Raw genomic sequence first — 21,479 nt, forward strand, 5'->3', positions numbered from 1 at the left:
TCCTTAAATATTTTAGATGCAAGTCCTCTGTTGAGTCTACATACTGCAATTATCTTCTACTCTATGGCTTGTTTTTTCATTCTCTTAGTGGTATCTTCTGATGAATAGAAGCTTTTAAATTAAGTCCAGTTTATCCCAATAACCTCAGTTATTCTTCTGTCCAGTTAATCTTTGCCTACCCCCAGAATATTAAGATATCCTCTTGTGTGCACTGTGAAAATAATGTTATTTTACCTATTACATTTAGGTATATAACCTATCTAAAATTAGTCTTTATGTATGATTTGAGGAAGACGTCAAGATTTTTATCCACATGCAGATTTTCATTTCGCTCATTTAATAAAAAGACCCTGCTTTCCCCACTGCACGGCAGTGGCACATCTAAGTCAGACCCAAAATTTGAGTTTGTTTCCAGAGTTTTTATTCTGTTCCGTTGGTCTATTTGTCTATACTTGTGTACTGGGTTAAACAGTGTCCCCTCAAAAATTTATTTCCAATGGGAACCTCAGAATGAAACCTTATTTGAAAATAGTCTTTGCATATTATTAAAATTAGGTCACATTGGGAGTACGGTGGGCCCTAAATCCAATATGGCTGATGTCCTTAGAAGAAGAGGAGAGGAAATACAGAGACATAGGGAAGAAGGCCAGGTGAAGAGAGAGAGAGAGACTGACGTGATGCAGCTACAAGCCAAAGAATACCAAGGATTGCTGGTAACCACCAGGGACTAGGAAGAGGCAAGGAAGGATCTTCTCCTAGAGCCTTCAGAGGGAGCATGGCCCAGCTGACACCTTGATTTTGAACTTCTAGCCTCCAGAATTGTGAGGTGAAATTTCTGTTGTTTTAAGCCACCCAGTTTGTGGTACTGGTTATAGCAACCCTGAGAAACCAATGCACCTTGTGTAAATACCATGCTAGTTTCTTTTTTAAAAATGTGTATTTTGAAATAATTTTAGACTTACAAAAAAGTTGCAAAAAATAGAGTTCACATACTTCGTCCTCAGATTTTCTAATGTTTGTATCTTACACAATAGTACAATGATCAAAACAAGTAAATTAACAGATATATTGGTATCAATATTGATATATTAACAAAAGACTTTATTTGAATTTCCCCAGTTGTTTCCCTCTTCCTCATGTTCTTTTCCTATTCTATGATCCAATCCAAGATCTCACCTTGCATCCAGTTATATCTCCTTAGCTTCCTCCACTCTGTGACAGTCCCTTAGTTTTCCTTGTCTCCTAAGTTTTCGACATATTAACCATGATCACTTGGTTATGGCAGTGTCTACTGAGTCTCTCCACTGTAGTTACTATTTTCCCCTATGTAACTAATCAACATCTTGGGGAAGAGATGTTGAAACTATGCAAATATCCTCAAGCTTTTGCCCACTGATTTTAGCACCCATCTTGCTTGCAACAATTACTGCAGTGTTCACCTGGTGGTGGTTTTGCAGTTTCCTAATTCCTTGTACATTTATTAGATGGAATTCTTCTGTAAGGAAAAGATGTCCCTTCTCCCTCATTTATTTGTATCAGTATGGACTCATGGATGTTTTAGTCAATGGGTTAGAATGCAATATAATCATTATTTATTTTGATGCTCAAATTGATTTAGGTTTGGCCTTTAGGAGTTCTATCAAGTTGAGTCCTGTGTCCTTTCAACATGCCTCATCCTTCTCCACGCATTTCCTTGCTTACTGGCACTGAAAGATGTTCTAGGCTCATCTTGTATTTTCCATGCCACAGTTTGTGGAATTAACCACTTCTTCCAAAGAACCTTGGTTACTTTTATTGGAGAATAATATTTAGAAACCAAGATCTGGGTGCTGGGTGAGTCACACTCTGTTTTAAGTACTGGAGCTCTGTAACAAGTTTTGGGGACTGGTAGTATAAGTCCTCAAGCTTTGTTCTTAACTATTGTCTTGGCTATTCTTGGTCCTCTGAATTTCCATATAAATTTTATGAGCCTTTCAATTTCCACAAAAAAAAATCTGTTGGGAATTTGACTGAAATTGTATGGAATTTATAGATTAACTGGGGGAAGAACTGATATCTTTGCAAGACTGAGTTTCCAGCCTATGAATATAGTATATTCCTCTATTAGATCTTTAATTTTTCTCTACACATTTCTAGGTAGAATACTCATACATCTTTCATAAGATTTACTCCTAGGTATTTGGTAATTTTTAATCTACTATAAATGTATCTAATTTTTTTTCATTTTCTAATTATTTGTTGCTACTATATAGAAAAAAACAATTTTTGTATGTTAATCCTGTATCTAGTGACTTGCTAAGTTCATTTATTAATTTTAAATACTTTATCTGTAGAATCTTTGGGATTTTTAAGTATACACAATCATTTTGTCTACCAATAATGAGTTTAAACTCTGCCTTTATAAACTTTATATATTTTAATTTTTTGTTCTTTATTTCATTTCATTCCTTTTTTTCTGCACTGGATGTTAAATAAAAGTGGTGGTAGTGAATGTCCCTATCAATATGTCGCTATTAAGTATGCTGTTTTCTCTACATTTTTTTTGTAGATAACCTTGATTCAAACAAAGTTCCCTTGTATCCTAGTTTGATTTTTAAAAAATCACGAATAGGCATTGGTTTTTATCAAATGCTTTTTTCCCATCACTTGTTTTTCCTTTTTACTGTTAATGTGGTAAGCGTATTGTATTGATACCTTCATTCCTGGAATAAACCCCACTTGGTCGTAATGTACTACCGTTTTTGCACATCCTTGAATTTGATTTACTTATTTTGTTCATGAGAGAGATTAGACTGTAATTTCCTTTCTTGTAACGTCCTTGTGATGCTTTGGAATCAAAATTATGCTGGCCTCACTATATGAATTAAGAAGTATTTCTTCTATTTTCTGGAAGAGTCATTTAAGAGTGGCATTTTTTTCTTAAATGTTTAAAGGAATTCACTGTAAAGTTACCTGGATTCCAGTTTCATTGTGGGAATGCTTTGAAAACACATTCAGTTTCTTAATTATTAATATTTTCTATTTCTTCTTGAGTCAGTTTTATTATTCTTTTAATAAAAAAATTTAATATTCCTTTATTTGTATTCACATAACATACAATTAACCATCTTAAAGTGTATAAATTCAGTGGCATTTAGTGGTCACAATGTTGTGCAACCAACTCTCCCTAGTTTCAAAACTTTTCATCATACCCCAAAACACCCCTAGTCTCATTAAGTAGTCACTTCCCTTTTCCCCCTCTCCCCAACCCCTGGCAACCTCTAATCTGCTTTCTGTCTCTATGGATTTGCCTATTATGGGATATATTAGATAAAAGAAATCATACAATCTGTGACCCTTTGTGTCTGGCTTTTCATTTAGCATAATATTTTCGAGGCTCATCCTAACTGTAGCATCTATCAGTAACTCACTCCCTTTTTATGGCTGAATATATGCCATACTTTATCCATTCATCTGTTGATGGACATTTGGGTTGTATTCACTTTTTGGCTATTATGAAATAATGCTGTTATAAACATTCCTGTATAAGTTTCTGTATAGACGTATCTCTTTATTTGCCTTGGGAATATACCCAGGAGTGCGATTTCTGGGTCGTATGGTAATTCTGTGTTTGACTTTTTGAGGAACCGCTGAACTCTTCCACAGCAGCTACACCATTTTACATTCCCACTGCAACAACATATGTGGGCTCCTATTTCCCCACATCCTTGCCAACACTTGTAATTTTCCATATTTTTGATTACAGCAGCATCTTAGTAGGTGTGAAGTGGTATCTCATTGTGGTTTTAATTTGCATTTCCTTAATGACCAATAATATTGAATGTCTTTTTTTGAGTATCTTTTCATGTGCTAATTGGCTATTTGTTGTATATCTTCTTTGGCGAAATGGCTATTTAAGTCCTTCACCTATTTTTAATTCAGTTGTCTTTTTGTTCTTGAGTTGTAAGAATTTTAAAAATATATTCTGGATATTAAACCCTTATCAGATATATTATTTGCAAACGTTTCTCTCCTATTCTGTAGGTTATCTTTTTACTTTCTTGATAATGTTCTTTGATGTACAAATGTTAATTTTTATAAGTCCAATAGATATTTTCTTTTGTTGCGTGGGCTTTTGGTGTTAAATCTAAGAATCCATTGCCAATCCAAGGTCATGGAGATTTACCAATTTTTTCCCAAGAATTTTATGGGTTTATCTCTTATATTTAGGTCACTGATCTATTTTTAAGTTAATTTTTATATAGGATATGAGGCAGGGATTAAACTTCATTCTTTTGCATGTATTATTCAGTCGTCCTGCCGTTCGCTGAAGAGACTATTATTTCACCATTGAATGGTCTTGGCACCTTTGTTGACAATCAATTGGCCATAGATGTTTGGGTTTATTTCTGGACTCTCAATCCTATTTCATTGGTTTATATGTCTATTCTTATGTAAGTAGTACAATGTTTTGATTACTGTAGTAAATTCTGAAATTGGGAAGTGAGTCTTCCTGTTTTGTTTTTCTTTTTCAATATGTGTTCGCTATTCGGAGCTCCTTGCAGTTCCAAATGATTTAAGAATCAGTTTTTCCATTTCTGCATAAAAAGCTATTGGAATTTTGATAGGGATAGCATCAAATCTGTAGATTGCTTTGAGGAGTACTGTCATTTTAATAGTAAATCTTCCAATCCATGAACAAAGGATGTCTTTCTATTTATTTAGGTCTTGTTTAATTTCTTTCAGCAATGTTTTGTAGTTTTTAGTGTACAATTTCTTTTACCGCCTTGGCTAAATTTATTCCTAGGAATTTTATTCTCTTGGATGCTATTGTAAATGCAATTGTTTCATTTCCTTTTCAGATTGTTCCTTGCTGATGTATAGAAACACAACTGATTTTTAAAAAAACATTGAAATACATTTTTATATTGTTTTCTTGTCACATCTCTTTATTCCCCAGAGTATTTCTTCTATATCAAGCAAATTTTTCTAGGGCTTCCTTGCAATGTAAATATTCCCTATTTGGAAGACTTGTAGGGAACCCTACAAGTAGGTGAACCCTAATTTCTCAATAATACAGGCAGTTTCCATGCAAGGTGTACAGAAGCTCATCAGCAAGATGTGTTTCCACTGGAGATGAGTGAGGAGGGGGAAGAATGGAGACAGGAAGCTGCAGAGTATGTCTAGGCAAGAGGCTGAAGGGAAAGGGAAACCCAGCAGTTGATGGAGGATTTGGGAGAGAGCAAAGGTAGCTGTGACCTGAAGAAATTTAGGGAAAGAAGAGAGATGTGTAAAAGGTGTTTTATGAAGTTTGTCAGGATTTTCTACTTAAACTCATCTCCCTTCACTTTATAGTCTTAAAGTGAATTTCATTTGTAGGTTATAGTCTTTTCCAATACCACTGAAAAAAAATATTTATCTATTAAGGTAAAAAAATTTTCAACCATTTACTCTCTGAAATCATCTTTATGTATTTATGTACAAGTGGTACATGGAAATGGGTAGAGAAAACAGAGGCCTTAGGACGAAGCCCTGGGAAGCTGCCATCTTGAAGTCAGGTAGCAAAGAGACAATAAAACGGGAAAAGGCAATGGAGGGAGAGAAGGAACAACAACGTGGTATCCTGAAATTCAAAAAGAGACAGTGTTTGAAGCCAAGAATTGTCATGTGGCTGAGGCAGAAGGCAGAAAACTAACTCTTGGGTTTGGCAACACGACAAGAACATTTTTGGAGGCCTGATATAAGATGGTTGAAGAGAAACTTGGAGGTGAAAAAATGGCAAATATCTGCATAACAAAGCCTAATGAGAAGGTTTTCAGTGAAGGAGAACAAAGAAAATATGTCTACTGGAAGGCAGCTTATGGGACAAAGAGGAGCTCTAGCTTAGCTACAAGGGGAGGAAAGAGAAGATGGGTGCAGGTGCAGAAGGGGGCACAGTTGACATTGGTAACACAACTGATTTTTGTGTGTTGATTTTGTACCCTGACAGTTTGCTTCATTTGTTTATCAGTTCTAGTGGAATTTTTGTGTGTGGATTCTATCGGATTGTCTATATAGAGCTAGTTTTACTTCTTTATTTCCATTATGGATACCTTCTATTCCTTTTTCTTGCCTAAATGCTCTGCCTAGAGTTTCTAGTACAACGTTGAATAGCAGTGGTGAAAACTGGCATCTTTGTCTTGTTCCTGATCTTATGGGGAAAACTTTTAGTCTTTTACTGTTGAGTATGATGTCAGTTGTAGATTTTTCATGAATGCCATTTCTTGTGTCAGTTTTGAAAAACTACTTTTTTCTAGGAAAATGTCTAATTCAACTAAAATTTCAAATTTAGTGGCATAAAGTTGTTCAAATTTAGTGGCATAAAGTTGGTCTTTTAATGTGTGTGGGATTTGCAGTTAATGTCCTTTCTTCATTTTTGATATTAGTAATTTGTTTTCTCTCCTCTTTCCTGATCAGTCTTTCTAGAGATTCATCAATTTTATTACTATATCTAAAGAATCAACTCTTAGTTTCAATAATTTTATTATACATTTGCTTCAAAACGTATTAAGCGCAAAAGAAAGTAAAACAGTAAAATAAGTAGTCTTCATTAAAAAATTTCATGCTCAAAAAGTTTTAGAATAGCCTCAATATGTAAATCTGTCTTTTGAGAATGATTATGAAATTCTGAAATGGTTATTTTGGAATGAAGCCTGATAAATACAATTTATTATTATTATTTAGGTGATTAAGTACACATGCTTTGGGGTGAGATGTGGCTGGGTTTGGTTCCCAGCTCTAACAAACTTTTGTGTGTGGTTGTAGGAAAATTATTTACCTTCTGCAAAATAAAGATAATAAAATTACCTAGTTTTACTGCAGTGCACAACACAGGGTCTGACACATAGTGTTTAATAAATATTCATTCCTAAAAAGGTATCTAAGAGGGCATGATTAACAATGCTGAACAGTGCTGGAGAAAATGATAAAACCATGTAACTATGGCCACTACAAATCTGTGGTCTCCATTCTCAGGCAGCCCCTCCACATTGCTCTCTAATTGTACTTATTCATGCTCAGTATTCTAAACTTCCATGCAGTGGCATTTCAAATCTTTGCCACTCTCTTCAAACTTTATCCTACCACCTTCTCCATCATCTTCTACTACTTTGCATAGAAACAGACTGTCACATATGCAGTGCTCTCACCCCCAGCCCCACATGTACTTACATACTCGTATGTACTGTTATCCACAGTTACCCTCCTCTCTGTCTTAAGAAGGTATTCTCCTGCTGAGGACTTTTAGGTGTGTCTCTTCTCACCATGATTCATTCTTTCTCACAAATCCTCCACAACTAGCTCATTTACCTTAATATTATATTTATAAATGTAACATTTATATTATAAGTCTCTATCTTAAAAAAAAATCAAACACCAAAATACTTCTTTGGTTCTACAGCAAACTGCCCCCAACCCAAACTTTTTTCAGCCATGCTTCTTCAAAGAGGAGGTTATATTCCTTGTATTCATTTTCACCTGATGTTCAGGCTTTGCTCCATGATAGCCCACCTTTCATCACTCCTGTAACCCATGCTACTGAAACTTTTCCAAGATTATGGATGCAAACCTAATTGTCAAATGTACAGTTGACCCTTGAACAATGCGGGGGTTAGGGGTGTTGACCCCTGTGCAACTGGAAATCCATGTATAACTTCTGACTCCCCCAAAACTTGACTAATAGCCTACTATTGACCAGAAACCGGTAACAAACGGTTAACACATATCTTGTACACTATATGTATTATATAGTGTATTCTTAAAATAAAGTAAGCTAGAGAAAGGAAAATGTTATTAAGAAAATCACAAAGGAAGAGAAAATACATTTACAGTATTTATTGAACAACAAATCTGCACCCACGCGTTTCAAACCTATGTTATTCAAGAGTCAACTGTATCGGAACTTTCCAGTTCTTCTCTTAATGGACCTCCCTGGGAGCAGCTGACACAACTGATTTAATCCATTGAAACCCTACTTGTGGGGCACTTCTCTTAAGATTTCCTCCTATTTCCTGCTATCTCTTCCTAGTCTCTTATATGGGCTCCTCTTAAATATTAATGTTTCCCTAGGATTGTGTCCTGGATCCATTTTATTTCACTATACACATTCTCTCTAGGGGACATTACTGGCTTCAGCTTCCACCTATGTTACATGACCTTCTATTTTCAGATCAGACTTCTCATAAGCTTTAGACATATATATATATCCAACTGTATACTAAACATCTTGACTATTACACAGGAAACTCAGTTCCCCCATGTCTGAAACAGAATCTATCATCTTTCCACCCCAACTTGCCCATCCATTTTCTAGCTCTGTGAAGGGACTGCTGTACACCCAGACGCCTAAGTCAGAAGTTCAGGAAAGAGTTTAAGCTCATCTTTTTCTTGTCCTTAATGTCCAGTCACCCAATTCTGTTCATTTTCACCTCCCAAATATTTCTCACAACCATCCATAACACACTCTCTAGCTTTACAATCATTATCTTGGTTCAAGACCTTATAATGTCTATTAGGTAACTCAATATTTGTCCTCTATTTTTAGTTTTTATCAAAATTATATATATGCACGTATTTCAAAATCATATATAGTTCTACAGGGCTAGTAACAACGACGAAAAAAATCAGTAGTCCTCTGTCCTCTTCCCCAGAGATAACCATTTTTTCCCCTTTAGTTCACTATTTAGAAAAAAAAATTATTTATTTTTTCAGTTGCAGTTGACATTCAATATTATTTTACATTAGTTTCAGATGTACAGCATAGTGCTTAGACAGTTATATAATTTATGCAGTGATCCCCTGATTAGTCTAGTATACTGCCGGCACTATATACATAGTTGTTGTAACATTATTGACTATATTCTCTATGTTGTACTTTACATTCCCGTGACTACTTTGTAACTACCATTTTGTATTTCTCAATACCCCTACCTTTTCCACCCAGCTCCCCACAGCTCACTATTTTGATATTTACTTCCACATCTCTAAATACCTTTCTTGTGTTGCTACTTCCTGATTTTTCCGTTTTATGCATATCTAATAACTTCCTACTAGGGACACCATAATTTCATTTACCCAACATTTACTGGGTGCCAATACTATGTCAGGAATTGTTGTTCTGTTTTGGGTGTTTGGGATACAGTGAACAGAACAAATATCTATCTGTGGAGAGAGATGAATAACAAACATAAATTAGAATATTCTATGATTCATTATAAAAGAGGATCACTCCTAGTAAGTGAGATGCCCTTCTTTTGTCCTCCAGTAGTGATCGAGTCATAGCTCTATCATAGGCAACAGGTTCTATACTGCAGTATTGTGTAAGATTGTGGGTGGTAGTGGCTGTCTTGTTAGACCTCAGCTGCGTTCCTCCTATGGTTGTGATGAGTCTGGCTGTGACTGGAGGGATGCACTGCATGAGAACAGAAGAGCCCCCCTGGGAAGGTGCTGGAGGACTTAAGTTATGTTAAAAAAAATGGGCCTGGGTAATTTTAGAGAAGCTGAATCCATGAACCTTCTGATCAGCTATAAATGCCTCGTTAAACCCAAACTTAACATTTGAAGGGTTAAGTAACAACCTAGGATCAGCAGAAAGGGAACACTCCTTATATCACAATTAAATTTTCAAATGGTACCAGTGACTTGCGAACAGTTTAGAAATGTCTGAACATGACTGGCTTCTCTAGTTTTAACAGATAATTTTATTTTAGTGTAGCAGATCCCCACTTACTTGCTTTGCTAGCTGAATAAAAAAGGATACAAAAAGGATAAAATGAAGCACTGTACAATGATAATGCACGAAAACAACTGCTATCAGTTTTTCTTTATCTCTTTACTTATTTGCTTGATTATTAGAAGAAATACAATAAGGCAAAAGGATGTTTCATAACTTCTCAAAAACTTACCCAGAATCACAATTGGTATACTAGTATTTTTTTTAAAACAAAAAAATTAAAGCCTTAATTCTTTGACAGAGTAATAAAAACTGTATTATGAGCTATATATTTTAGAATATTTTATATATGATAACCATTTCTTAATGAACCTTTTAAATAAAGTATTTCGTTATTTTTGTATTATTTTTGTCTTCTTTTAAAAACAATTTGGTTTCAAACATTAAATTAAAAAATTTCTGAGTTAAACCAGTATTTGTAGAGGAATTACCAAAAATATTTAGTAGGTCTGAAAAGAAGGAAAATATTTTCATGCTATGAAGTCTTGTTCGTGCTATGGCTTAATTTAAAAAAAAAGCTGAATATTTACATAACATTTATCAAACTATTATTAAAGAAATGTTAGAAAAAGGGCATTTCTGGAAATAAACAGATTTTTAAACAGTATTTCTTGAATGATATGTTAACTAAGTATTTTATTTCTCTGAGCAAGACCTAAAAATTGTAAGCAGCCAGCATATCTATGAGACACACAGAGCAATGACATTTTGGAAGAACTTCAGAAAAGACTCACTTTCTATGAAGAATGTAAATTCACTTGTCAGAAAATCAGAAACTATATACTAAATTCATTAGAATTTGACCATCAGTCAGTGCCCCAAAACACTGGGGGTAACAGTGAATTACTGCTGAAAGGTATCCGATGATGGTATTTATCTTACCATAATAAAAAACTGCACAAACACTAAAAACTGTTAGATGTATAGCTGTATAATAAAATTTAATTTTCTATTATTTTATTCCATAAAGCTCTTTGAACAATACAGTATAAAAATTTTTACAGTCTGAGTTCTGGCTTTGAAAATTAGGTCCTATTTAAACACTTAAAAAGAGAAAAAAAAACGCTTGCTTAAACAATGATGTCATCAACTGTGAATCTTTACTGGCCAAATCCATTACTCCTTCAAGTGAGGTGTTACCTTTCATCGCTTGTCAGTACACACCGTGCGGCAGAGCTTGTGGAATACTTAGTGCTGTGTGTGGATAGTCAATCACCTGAACACCTGACCAGTTATAACAAATGAGAGCTTAAAATCTTGAGAGACCACAAGAACCTGTTTAAAGGTTCGGATCTTGTTTGGCATGTTGCTTTCTGATCCCTAATGACTTTGGCTAACAGTGATGCAACACCTTCCTGAAAAGCAATCTTGAAATCTCTGTGAAGCAGATTAAATCTTGGGGACAGACAATGACATAAGGAATATGTTGGAAAAATAAATGCTAATATGTTGGAAAAATAAATGAGAACAATTTTCTCCTAGAGTAAAATACCTCATCAGCAGATAGGACTGAAGACTGTATAAAGGTGTTTTACTAATTAGTAACTCATAGAAGGTTAAAGTGTTAAACCACTTTAATTTTTACAAATTTGCTAATTATCATTATGAAGGGGTTCATAGGCCTCCCCAAGATGTGGTACTTTGGCATGTGGATTATTTTGAGCTGCAGGCAATGGAGACCTGCAGGCTCAAGAGAAACTTTTATCTCTCCTTTAAAGAATCTAAATTGGGGGTTTTCCCAATAATAAGTTATTACCATAAATAACTTTTTATGACCTACACGGCAGGGCAAACATGTAATAATTGAACATCTGCTCTTCTTATCGTCCTCCAAATGACCTTCCTTCCCTCTGAAGCCCCAAGGCACTTTACCTCATCCTTAGCTCAAAATGCCATATATACCTCATTTTTAACTTTCTGTCTCAGCTTCTCATGCATGTAGGGTTCCCATGTGTACATATATAATTAAATTTGGTTATTTATCTTTGGTTTATAATCTGTCTCATGTCAATTTTATTAGACCAGCAGAAAAAGAACCTAGAAGGAAAGAGAAATTTTCTTCCTCCCCTGCAATACTCATAAAATTAACCTATAGGCAGAAAGTTATTATTGATTAACATATTCTAAAGTAACATAGAATGAAAATTGATTACCTAATCAAGTAGCAACAGAAGAGTAAACTAAGGATGAAGACAAATATAGCAGTGCCAAAAACCACAATATATATGTTGAGAGGCAGATTCTGGAATCCAATATTAGGCATCCTGAAGTTGTAATGTGGGAAATCTGAGCTCATGGATGAACTGTGGGGGGAAAAGAGAATGGAAAAAAATTAGGTTATAAAGACTAAAAACCAAGATAGCATTATCTTTATACATGTACAGTAGTTCCTCCGTATCCCCAGAGGATTCATTCCAAAACTCCCAGTGGATTCCTGAAGCCACTGAAGAGTATAGACCCCTATACACATGTTTTTTCCTCCTATAAACACATACCTTTGATAAAGTTTAATTTATAAATTAGGCACAGTAAGAAATTAACAATAACTAAAGTAAAATAGAACAATTATAATATACTGTAACAGAAGTTATGTGAATGTGGTCTCTCCCTCGCTCTCCAAATATCTTGTACTATACGTACAGCATGCATATACTGGACAAAGGGATGATTCATTTCCAGGGCTGGATGGTGAGAGAGTTCATCATGCTACTCAAAACAGCACAAAACTGAAAACGTATGAATTGTTTATTTCTGGAATTTTCCATAAATTCTAATGCCAAGGGTAATATAAAGCTATGTGGGAAAAATTAAGATACAAATTGTGTGTGTGTGTGTGTGTGTGTACATGTATATGCTTTTTGTCCAGAATTTCTGGCTTACAGATCTTGAAACACTTGGAATTTCTTGATTGTTGAGAGGGAAAAATAGTGTCTTTTGTTATGTTAATAAGGTGTTTTAGAAACCACCTGAGGATGGGGGCTGGTTGCCAAAGGAGCCAACTACAAGATCGGAGGGTTGGAACTTTCAGCTCCACTCCCTGACCTCTGGGGAGGGGAGAGGGCTGGAGATTCAGCTCAATTGCCATTGGCCAGTGACTTAGTCAATCATGACTGTGTAATGAAGCCTCCATAAAAACCTAGGACAGCTAGTTGGTCCTTTTTTGGAGTTTCTGGGTTGGTGAACACATGCAGATGCTGGGAGAGTGATGTGCCTGGAGAAGGCATGGAAGCTCCTTCCCACACCCCTTGCTCTATGTATCTCTTCCACCTGGCTGTTCCTGAGTTATATCTTTTTAATAATAAACCTGTGATCTAGTAAGTAAAATGTTTATCTGAGTTCTGTGAGCCATTCTAGTAAATTAATCAATACCAAGGAGGGGTTGTGGGAAACTGAGTTATAGACAGTTGTTTAGAACACCTAGACTTGTGATTGGCATTTGGAGTTGGAGGGGGTCATTGGAGCTTCCAATCCACAGCCAGATGGTCAGAAACACAGGTAAGAGAATGGGCTTGAGGCTAGTGTCTGGTGTATGACCGTGGACAGTCTTGTAGGACTGAACCATTAACCTATGGAATCTGATGCCATCTCTGGGTAGACAGCACCAGAATTCTGGTGAATTCTTGGATACCCTGCTAGTATCTGAGAACTGTTGGCGTAGGGGCAAAGCTCCCCAACCCCATTTTGGAATTGTGTCTAGGAACCCATTTTAATCCCTTAGAGATATCCTTCAATACCTTAAAATATCCCTCACCAGACAAACTGGACTTGGTAAAACGACTCTGTTTAAGAAATAAGAGATTAAACATTCATGCTGAGAGGGCTAATAGAGATATAGGCAAAGAGATACAAAGTGGTGTGGCAGGAAAGGAGCAGGTTTGCAGTTAGCAACTCTGGATGTTGTTCCCAGGATGTCACTAGCTAGACGTCAGTACCTGACCTATCTATACCTCAATTTTCTCATCTAAGACTTTTCTGTGTGAGTGTGTGTGTACGTGCGCATACAAGTGCATTTTAGCGGGGCAGGGGAGAAGGATGACATTACATCACAGTAGTAAATAACATAAAAGAAGCCCTAAAGAAGATCAAGTCTCTGGAGAGGATTCCACCAAACCCAGGGCTTCTTTCTCAGGGAGCCCCTGTGCACACACCGCCAAGCTTTGTGTCAAATGTCCTGCCAACCTGGCTTCCACACACAGGAATTGGACACCTACCCCGGCCAAAGGCAGCCAGCAATATAGGCCAGCTGGGAGTGAGCCAGTGGTATGAGAGTGTTGCCCTCAAGGGGTCTTTGCATTGGGTGGCACCACCAAGGAATTCTTGGGGAATTCTGAAGAGACATAGACACACAGAGTGTTTATTGGAGGTGGCATTGTCATCAGAAGGGACATCTGCTTCAGTGCTCTTGGGAGCTGGCTGCTGAGACTTTCCTGAGAGTTGTCCCTTCTTGGCAGGGTGTTACCAGGGGGGTGGGGGTTGGAAGAAGATATGTTAATGTAAAATACATTTTAAGAATTTCCCCCTTTCTTTTGGTAAATGAAATTGCTTAGCTACGACTGATATGTTGGCCCAACAGTCTAAGTAGATGGTGTAGTATTCCAAAAATGTTAATCCTGGTCTAGTGATACATAGTTTTATAATATTTTCATCATAATATCTTTTCAGCATGAGTATTAATAAGCTTTTAAAATGAGACAATCTTTAAAAAAGAGAGCTACTATTCATCATCCTAGTAAATAAGCATTCTTTGCCTTTTAGGTATTACAAATACAAAAGTTATTCAGTAATTGCTCCTTGTGGGAGAGAGGAGAAATAGAACACACAGTGAGTGCACTGTTGGATCTTACTTGGCATATCTGACTTCATCTGCATGAAAACCTTCTTCCCCGTATGCAATTCACAGTTCCTGAAATCTCTAGTACCACCCCATATTTCAAACCATCTAATCAGTTTATTAAAAAAAAAAAAAAAAAAGAGAGAGACAGGAGGATGAGCCTTTTATCGGGGATTTCTCACCAAGATACAAAAGGGACAGAGTACATGAGATTTAGATCCACAGAGGAGGTGTGATTTAATAATTTTTATTATATCCTGCCTTCCAGTTGCTTTGGGTTTAGTTTGCCTTTTGTTCTAGCTTCTAATATTGAAGTTTAGGTGATTCATTTGAATTCTTTCTTTCCTAACATAGACACTTATAGCTGTAAATTTCACTCTAACCTCTGCTTTAACTATGTCCCATTAATTTTTTGTAACCATCAATTATCTAGTTTTTGAGCGATGATTTAATAAAAATAATTTATTAAGGGGCGGCTGGTTGGCTCAGTTAGAGTGCAATGCTCATAACACCCAGGTCACTGGTTCAATTCCCACATGAGCCAATGAGCTGCGCCCTCTACACCTACACTGAAAACGACTTGACTTGGAGCTGATGGGTTCTAGAAAAACACACTGTTCCCCAATAAAAAAATTAAAAAAGAAATAAATTATTAAACAAATTTCTGAAGTCAAGTAGCAAATGATTATTACAAAAGTGATACCTTTGAATATAACTTTCAAAAGTTTGGCTTATTACAATTTCTTAAGCACATACATCCTGCATATGCATAAAAAAACAGGTGAAATTCACATAACATTAAAATGACCATTTTAAAGTGAGCAGTTCAGTGGCATTTAATGCCTTCACAATGTTGTGTACCGACCACCTCTATCTAGGTCCAAAGCATTTAATCACTCTATATTTAATAAAACCTGTACCATGAAACAGTTAACTTCCTATGCCTTCCCTTTCCCCAGAACTGGCAATCACCAAACTACTTTGTTTCTATGGATTTACCTATTCTGGGTATTTCATATACATGGAATCATACAATGTATGACTTTTTGTATCTGTTCCTTCACTTAGCATGTTTTTGAGGTTCACATGCATGTTGTAGTAGGTCAGTACTTCATTTCTTTTTATGGCTGAATAATATTCCAAACATGTATATCCCACAATTTGTTTATCCATTCATCCCTTGAACATTTGTGTACAAGGATTTGCTTGTTTTCAATTCTTTTGGGTATATTCCTAGGAGTGGATAGCTGAGTCATATGATAATTTTATGCTGAACTATTTGAGGAATCACCAAACTTTTCCACAGTGGTTATATACCATTTATATACCTATCAGCAATGTATGACGATTCAAATTTCTTCATTCCTTACTAATACTTGTTTATTTCTGTGCTTTTTATTTTTTAAATACCCACCCTCATGGATGTGAAGTGGTATTTCATTGTGGTTTTGATTTGCATTTCCTATGTGCTTATTACATTTGTGTATCTTTGGAGAAATGGCTATTTATGTATTTCACCCATTTTTAAACTGGGCTGTCTTTTTATTAAGTTGTAAGTTCTTTATGTATTCTGGATACTAAACCATTATTAAACATATGATTTACAAACATTTTCTTCCATTTTGTAGTTTATTTTTTTACTTTCTTAATAATGTCCTTTGATGCATAAAATTTTTTTAATTTTTGTGAAGTCTAATTTATCTTTTTTTCTTCTGTGGCTCATGCTTTTGGTGTTATATCTAAGACTCCATTGCCAAATCCAAGGTTATCTAGATATGTACTTCTATGTTTTTTTCTAAGAGTTCTAGCTCTTATATTTAGGTCACTGGCCCATTTTCAGTTAATTTTTGTATAGGATAAGAGGGAGATGTCCAGTTTTATTCTTTTGCATGTGAATATCTAGTTGTCCAGCACTGTTTTTTAGATTATTCTTTCCTCATTGAATGGTCTTCACATTCTTGTCAAAAATCAATTGGTCACAGATGTTTCGGGTTTATATCTGGACTCTCAAATCTACTACACTGGTGTATATGTCTATTTTTATGCCAGTACCACAGTTTTGATTACTGTAGCTTTGTAATAAGTTTTGAAATTGGGAAGAGTGAAGTCTTCCAATTCTGTTTTTCTGTTTGTTTGTTTGTTTGTTTTTCTTTCCCAAAATTGTTTTGGCTATTTGGGGCCCTTTGCAATTTCATAAGAATTTCAGGACCGGCTTTTCCTTTTCTGCAAAAAGATGATTGGAATTTTGATAAGGATTGCAATGAATCTGCGGATTGCTTTGGGAAGTCATCCCATTATTTTGGTTTGCTGTGTTTTCCTCTTCATCCAGCTTAAAATGTTTTCCAATTTTCCTCGTGTTTTCTTCCTTAATCTATGGGCTACTTCAAAGTGTAATGTTTAACTTCCAAATATTTCTGGGTTTCCCAAATTTCCTTTTGGCAATTTCTAATTCAATTCCATCATGTTAGATTTCAATTCTTTTAAATTTATTGAGACTTGTTTTATGACCCAGCATAAGGTTTGGAAAACTATGTATAACCTACTTGTTTCTGTAAATAAGATTAGGTGGAACACCGTCATACCCACTTGTTAATGTGTTCTCTATGGCTGCTTTTGAGTTAAAATGGCAGAGTTGAATAGCTGTAACAGAGATCATATAGGCAACAAGTCTAAAATATTTATTATATATCCCTTTAAGAAAATTTTTACCAACCCCTGGCCTAGCAAATGGTCTACTTTGGAAGATGTTCCATTATGTGCTTAAGAAGAATGTGTATTCTGCTGTCATTAAGTAGAGTGTTCAATAAGTGCCAGTTACATCAAGTTGGTTGTTAGTGCTGTTTAACTTTTATGTATGTTTGGTGAGTTCTGGTATAATTGTTCTACCCATTATTGAGAGTGAGGTATTGAAGTTTTCAACTATTATTGTTGAATTATTTATTTTCCCCTTTAATTTTGTCAGTTTTTGCTTCATGTATTTTCGGGCTCAGCTGTTAGGTTGGTAGATGTTTATAATTGTTGTATCTTCCTAATGAATCAATTATTTTATTATAAAATGTCTTTGTTTCTAGTAATTTTTGTTTTGTTTTAGAGTCTATTTTGTCTGATATTGGCATAGCCACTCTACTAGCTCTTCTATGCATATTCTTTGCAAGCTGTATCTTTTTCCATCATTTTGTGTCTTTGAAACTAAAGTGTATCTCTTGTAGATGTATATAGTCGGACTCTGTTTTTTGTTAACCCAGTCAGCCAATGGCTGCCTTTCAATTGGAGTAATTTATTCAATATAATTATTGCTATGCTTGGATTTATATGCCATTTTGCTATTTCTTTTCCTATGTCTCATGTCCTTTTTCTGACTTTTTTGGTATTAACTGGACATTTTCTGGTGTACCATTTTAATTCCTCTTTGGATTTTAAAACATTTTGTCTTAACATATTTTACTGAGATAACTGTAGATTCATAGGCATTTGTAAGAAATACAAATAGGAAGGGGCGTCTAGTTAGCTCAGTTGGTTAGAGCGCGGTGCTCTTAACAACAAGGTTGCTGGTTCAATTCCCACATGGGCCCCTGTGAGCTGTGCCCTCCTCTACAACTTGATTGAAAACTACTTGACTTAGAGCTGATAGGTCCTGGAAAAACACACTTAAAATAAACAAAAGTTAAAGGGAAAAAAAAAAGAAATAATAAGGAGATTCTTTGTTTACTTTGTGAAGTCTCCCACAATGGTAACATTTTACCACATAAAATTATAACAATATATTGGTTCTATTTATACCTATAACATCACAAACAGGGGACAGACACTGATATACCAACCTTACTCAGATTTTCCCGCTTGTTTCTGTATGTGTGTATGTGGGTGTATCTACCACAACAGACAAGACAGTGAACCCTTCAATACCATAAAGATCCCTAGTGTTACCCTTTTATAACCATGCATACTTCTGTCCCTTTGCCCTTAGTACCTAACCTCCAGCAATGACCAATCTGCTCTCCATGTATAAAATGTTGTCAATTTAAAAAAAAAAAAAAAAAAAAAGATACCTAAGTGGAATCATAAAGTATGTAACTTTTTGGAGTTAGCTTTTCTCACTCAGCATAATTCCCTGGAGAGTCATCCAGGTTCTTGCTTGTATCAGCAGTTTGTTCCTTTTTATTGCTGGGTAGTATTCCATGGTAGTGTAACCAGCAATCTGCTGACAGATATCTGGCTTGTTTCCAGCTTTAGGCTATTACAAAAAAAGCTGCTATGAAATTTGGGTATAGGTTTTTGTGTGAACATGTTTTCATGCCTGAGATAAATGCCCAGGAGAGTCTTGTTGCTTCTTTAACTGTACTTTAGTTATTTTCTTAGTGGTTACCCTAGGGATTATAATATGTTTCTTATCACATAATAGTTGCCGCTTAACATCCATCGAGGATACAGTCTGAGAAATGCCTCATGTGTCCTTAGGTGATTTCATCCTTGTGCAAACATCATAGAGTGCACTTACACAAACCTACATGGTATAGCCTACTGCACACCTAGGCCACATGGGATGGCTTATTGCTCTGGAGGGGAGGAAAAAGAATTTTCCCTCTACTCTTCTGGGTTCTTATAATAAAAGACAGATTACTATGAGAAAAATAAATAAAAGTTTAGTAACATGTATACCTCCTTTATATACGGGAGAGATCCAGAAAAACTGAGTAACATGCCAAAATGGCTCAAGCCACAACCTAAAATACCATCTTCAGCTGAAGGCAAAAGATGTTGGAGGTGAGGAGAGTCAGTTATGGGAGGTTACCAAGAAAAGCAAAATAAACAAGGGTAAGGCTGTTCTGTAGATTTAAGTCTTTCTCTTCCACACTGATAAACAACTTCCTACCCCACCCCAAACTAACTACCTGGAAGTTAAAAAAATAATCTTTGAAATGACTTGGGTCCAAGAGGTAGTCAAAGGAAATCACAGACCATTTAGAAATTAATCACACTGGAGGGGGAAAAGTCCAGCACTGAGAGAAAAATTCATAATGTTCAATATCTGTATTATCAATCTAAAAAGAATTATAAAAATAAATAAACAAAAGAATGCACCACAGAAGCTAGAAAAGAACAAATAAAACAAAATAAACCAGAAGAAGGAATTAACAAAGGTCAAATAAAAATAAATTAAAACGAAAAAATACAGAGGAGAATTGAAATCAACCAACCAACAATATATTAAGAAATGAAAAAGAGATTAAGAACTATTGATATGCTGAGATTAAAATAAGAATCTATAAGAGAGAATTCACTTAAACCTAGATTAAATGTATGATTTTATAGGAATATAAATAACCAAAACTTGCTCAAGGAGAAATCCTGAAAATATGAAACTCTGTCTTCATGAAAAGGCCCCAGACACTTGATGGTAATGGAGGTGGAACTCAATCTAAACATCTATAGATAATTCCTCTGCTATCCAGAGGAATCAGAGGAATTGTATATCCAGAGTATAGAGGGAAAAAAAAGATGGGAAGCATCTCAACTCATTTAAAGAGCTAAGCATAATCTGAAACCCAAACCAAAACTATACAGCAGAGTTCACAAACTCGGAGGCCTGTGGGCTGAATGTGGCCTCGTGAATGTTTTATTTTGCCTATACAAAGTTTTTAAAAACTGAGATAACAGTTTAAATTTGGGAGATTTAACATAAAACTTGCAATTTTCAACTTTCCATGGGAAAAAGTCAGAAGATCTGATAACTCTGGGGCTTCATTCTAGCATGGCAGCAACTGCTTGGAGTTAAGTGGTTTTGGGGCCTCAAGATGCCATGTTGTTGCACAGTTGGCAGTATGGGGGGGAGCGTTCTTACAGACTAGTGTGAGTACACCCCTGGGCCTAAGTCAGCATGCTCTCATTTTTCACAATTCCCACCAATCCCTATTACTGTCTAACTTGGAACCTTTTTGTTGTGCTTATGCTGTCATTTTTCTGAAAGAAGATAATGGCATGATTTTCTTTTTTACCCAGTGTACTTGAATGATTTAATTTCTTGCCAGCTCTGTTGCCACTGAGTTTGTGCCTCTGCTTTACAGTTTCTATCTTTGATTTCCCCACACCAGAATAGAGAAATACTCACTTATATTCTCTCTTAATACTTAAATGGTTTTGCATCTTAAATTTAAATATTTAATTCATCTTGACTTTATGGCATGAGAAAAAAAAGACCTAAATTGTTTTCTAAATGGTCAGTCATTTGTTCCAATAGCATTTATAAAATTCTTTCTTCACTGTCTTAAAATTCTACCTTTTTCAGGGTCATATTTTTTACACATGCAAGGGACAATTTCTGGATTTTGTAGTGTGTTCCCTTTTTCTGTCTATGAAGTCCTGCATCAGCACTTAGTACTTTCTTTTAATGTAACTTTAGCATACTAACCATTCATACACAATAGGGCAACATTTTCATCATTACTCTTCCTTTTTAGTATTTCCAAGGCTATTCTTACACAATTTTTTTAGATAAACAAATAATGAAAAAAAACCTGTTGGGAAGTTGACTGAATGTATGTTAAATTTATAGCTTACATTAGGGAGAATGAATCCTTTTATCCAGGCACCTGATATGTCTTTTAATTTAGTCTAGTCTTATTTTATGTCTCTCAATAGATTTGTATAGCTTTATTAATACAGGCTTTACACTTTTATTTAGTCTATTCCCAGTTATTACATATATTTTTGTTCCTATTATGAATGGGATCTTTCTTCCCCTTTATATTTTCTAAGCTGGTTATTCCTGGCATCGAGAAAAGCTACTGCTTTTTGTATACAGATGGTGCCCAATTTACAATGGTTAAATTATGATGGTGCAAAAGTGATACACATTTTGGAGAAACCATGCTTTGGATTTTGCACTTTCCCCAGGATGGA

The 21,479-nt window shown here is 35.4% G+C and overlaps 1 protein-coding gene across 1 annotated transcript in view; it reads right to left on the bottom strand.

Moving 5' to 3' along the window:
- Positions 1-21,479, bottom strand: part of RNF24 (ring finger protein 24) — a 70,456-nt gene that overhangs the window by 21,282 nt on the left and 27,695 nt on the right. The window contains exon 2 of the mRNA XM_074317736.1: positions 11,902-12,051. Within this exon, the coding sequence (XP_074173837.1) occupies positions 11,902-12,044 (143 nt within the window). The 5' untranslated portion in view covers positions 12,045-12,051. The remainder of the gene's footprint in view (positions 1-11,901; positions 12,052-21,479) is intronic.

Source organism: Rhinolophus sinicus, linkage group LG13 (genome assembly GCF_036562045.2).
Source record: "Rhinolophus sinicus isolate RSC01 linkage group LG13, ASM3656204v1, whole genome shotgun sequence".
NCBI lineage: Eukaryota > Metazoa > Chordata > Mammalia > Chiroptera > Rhinolophidae > Rhinolophus > Rhinolophus sinicus.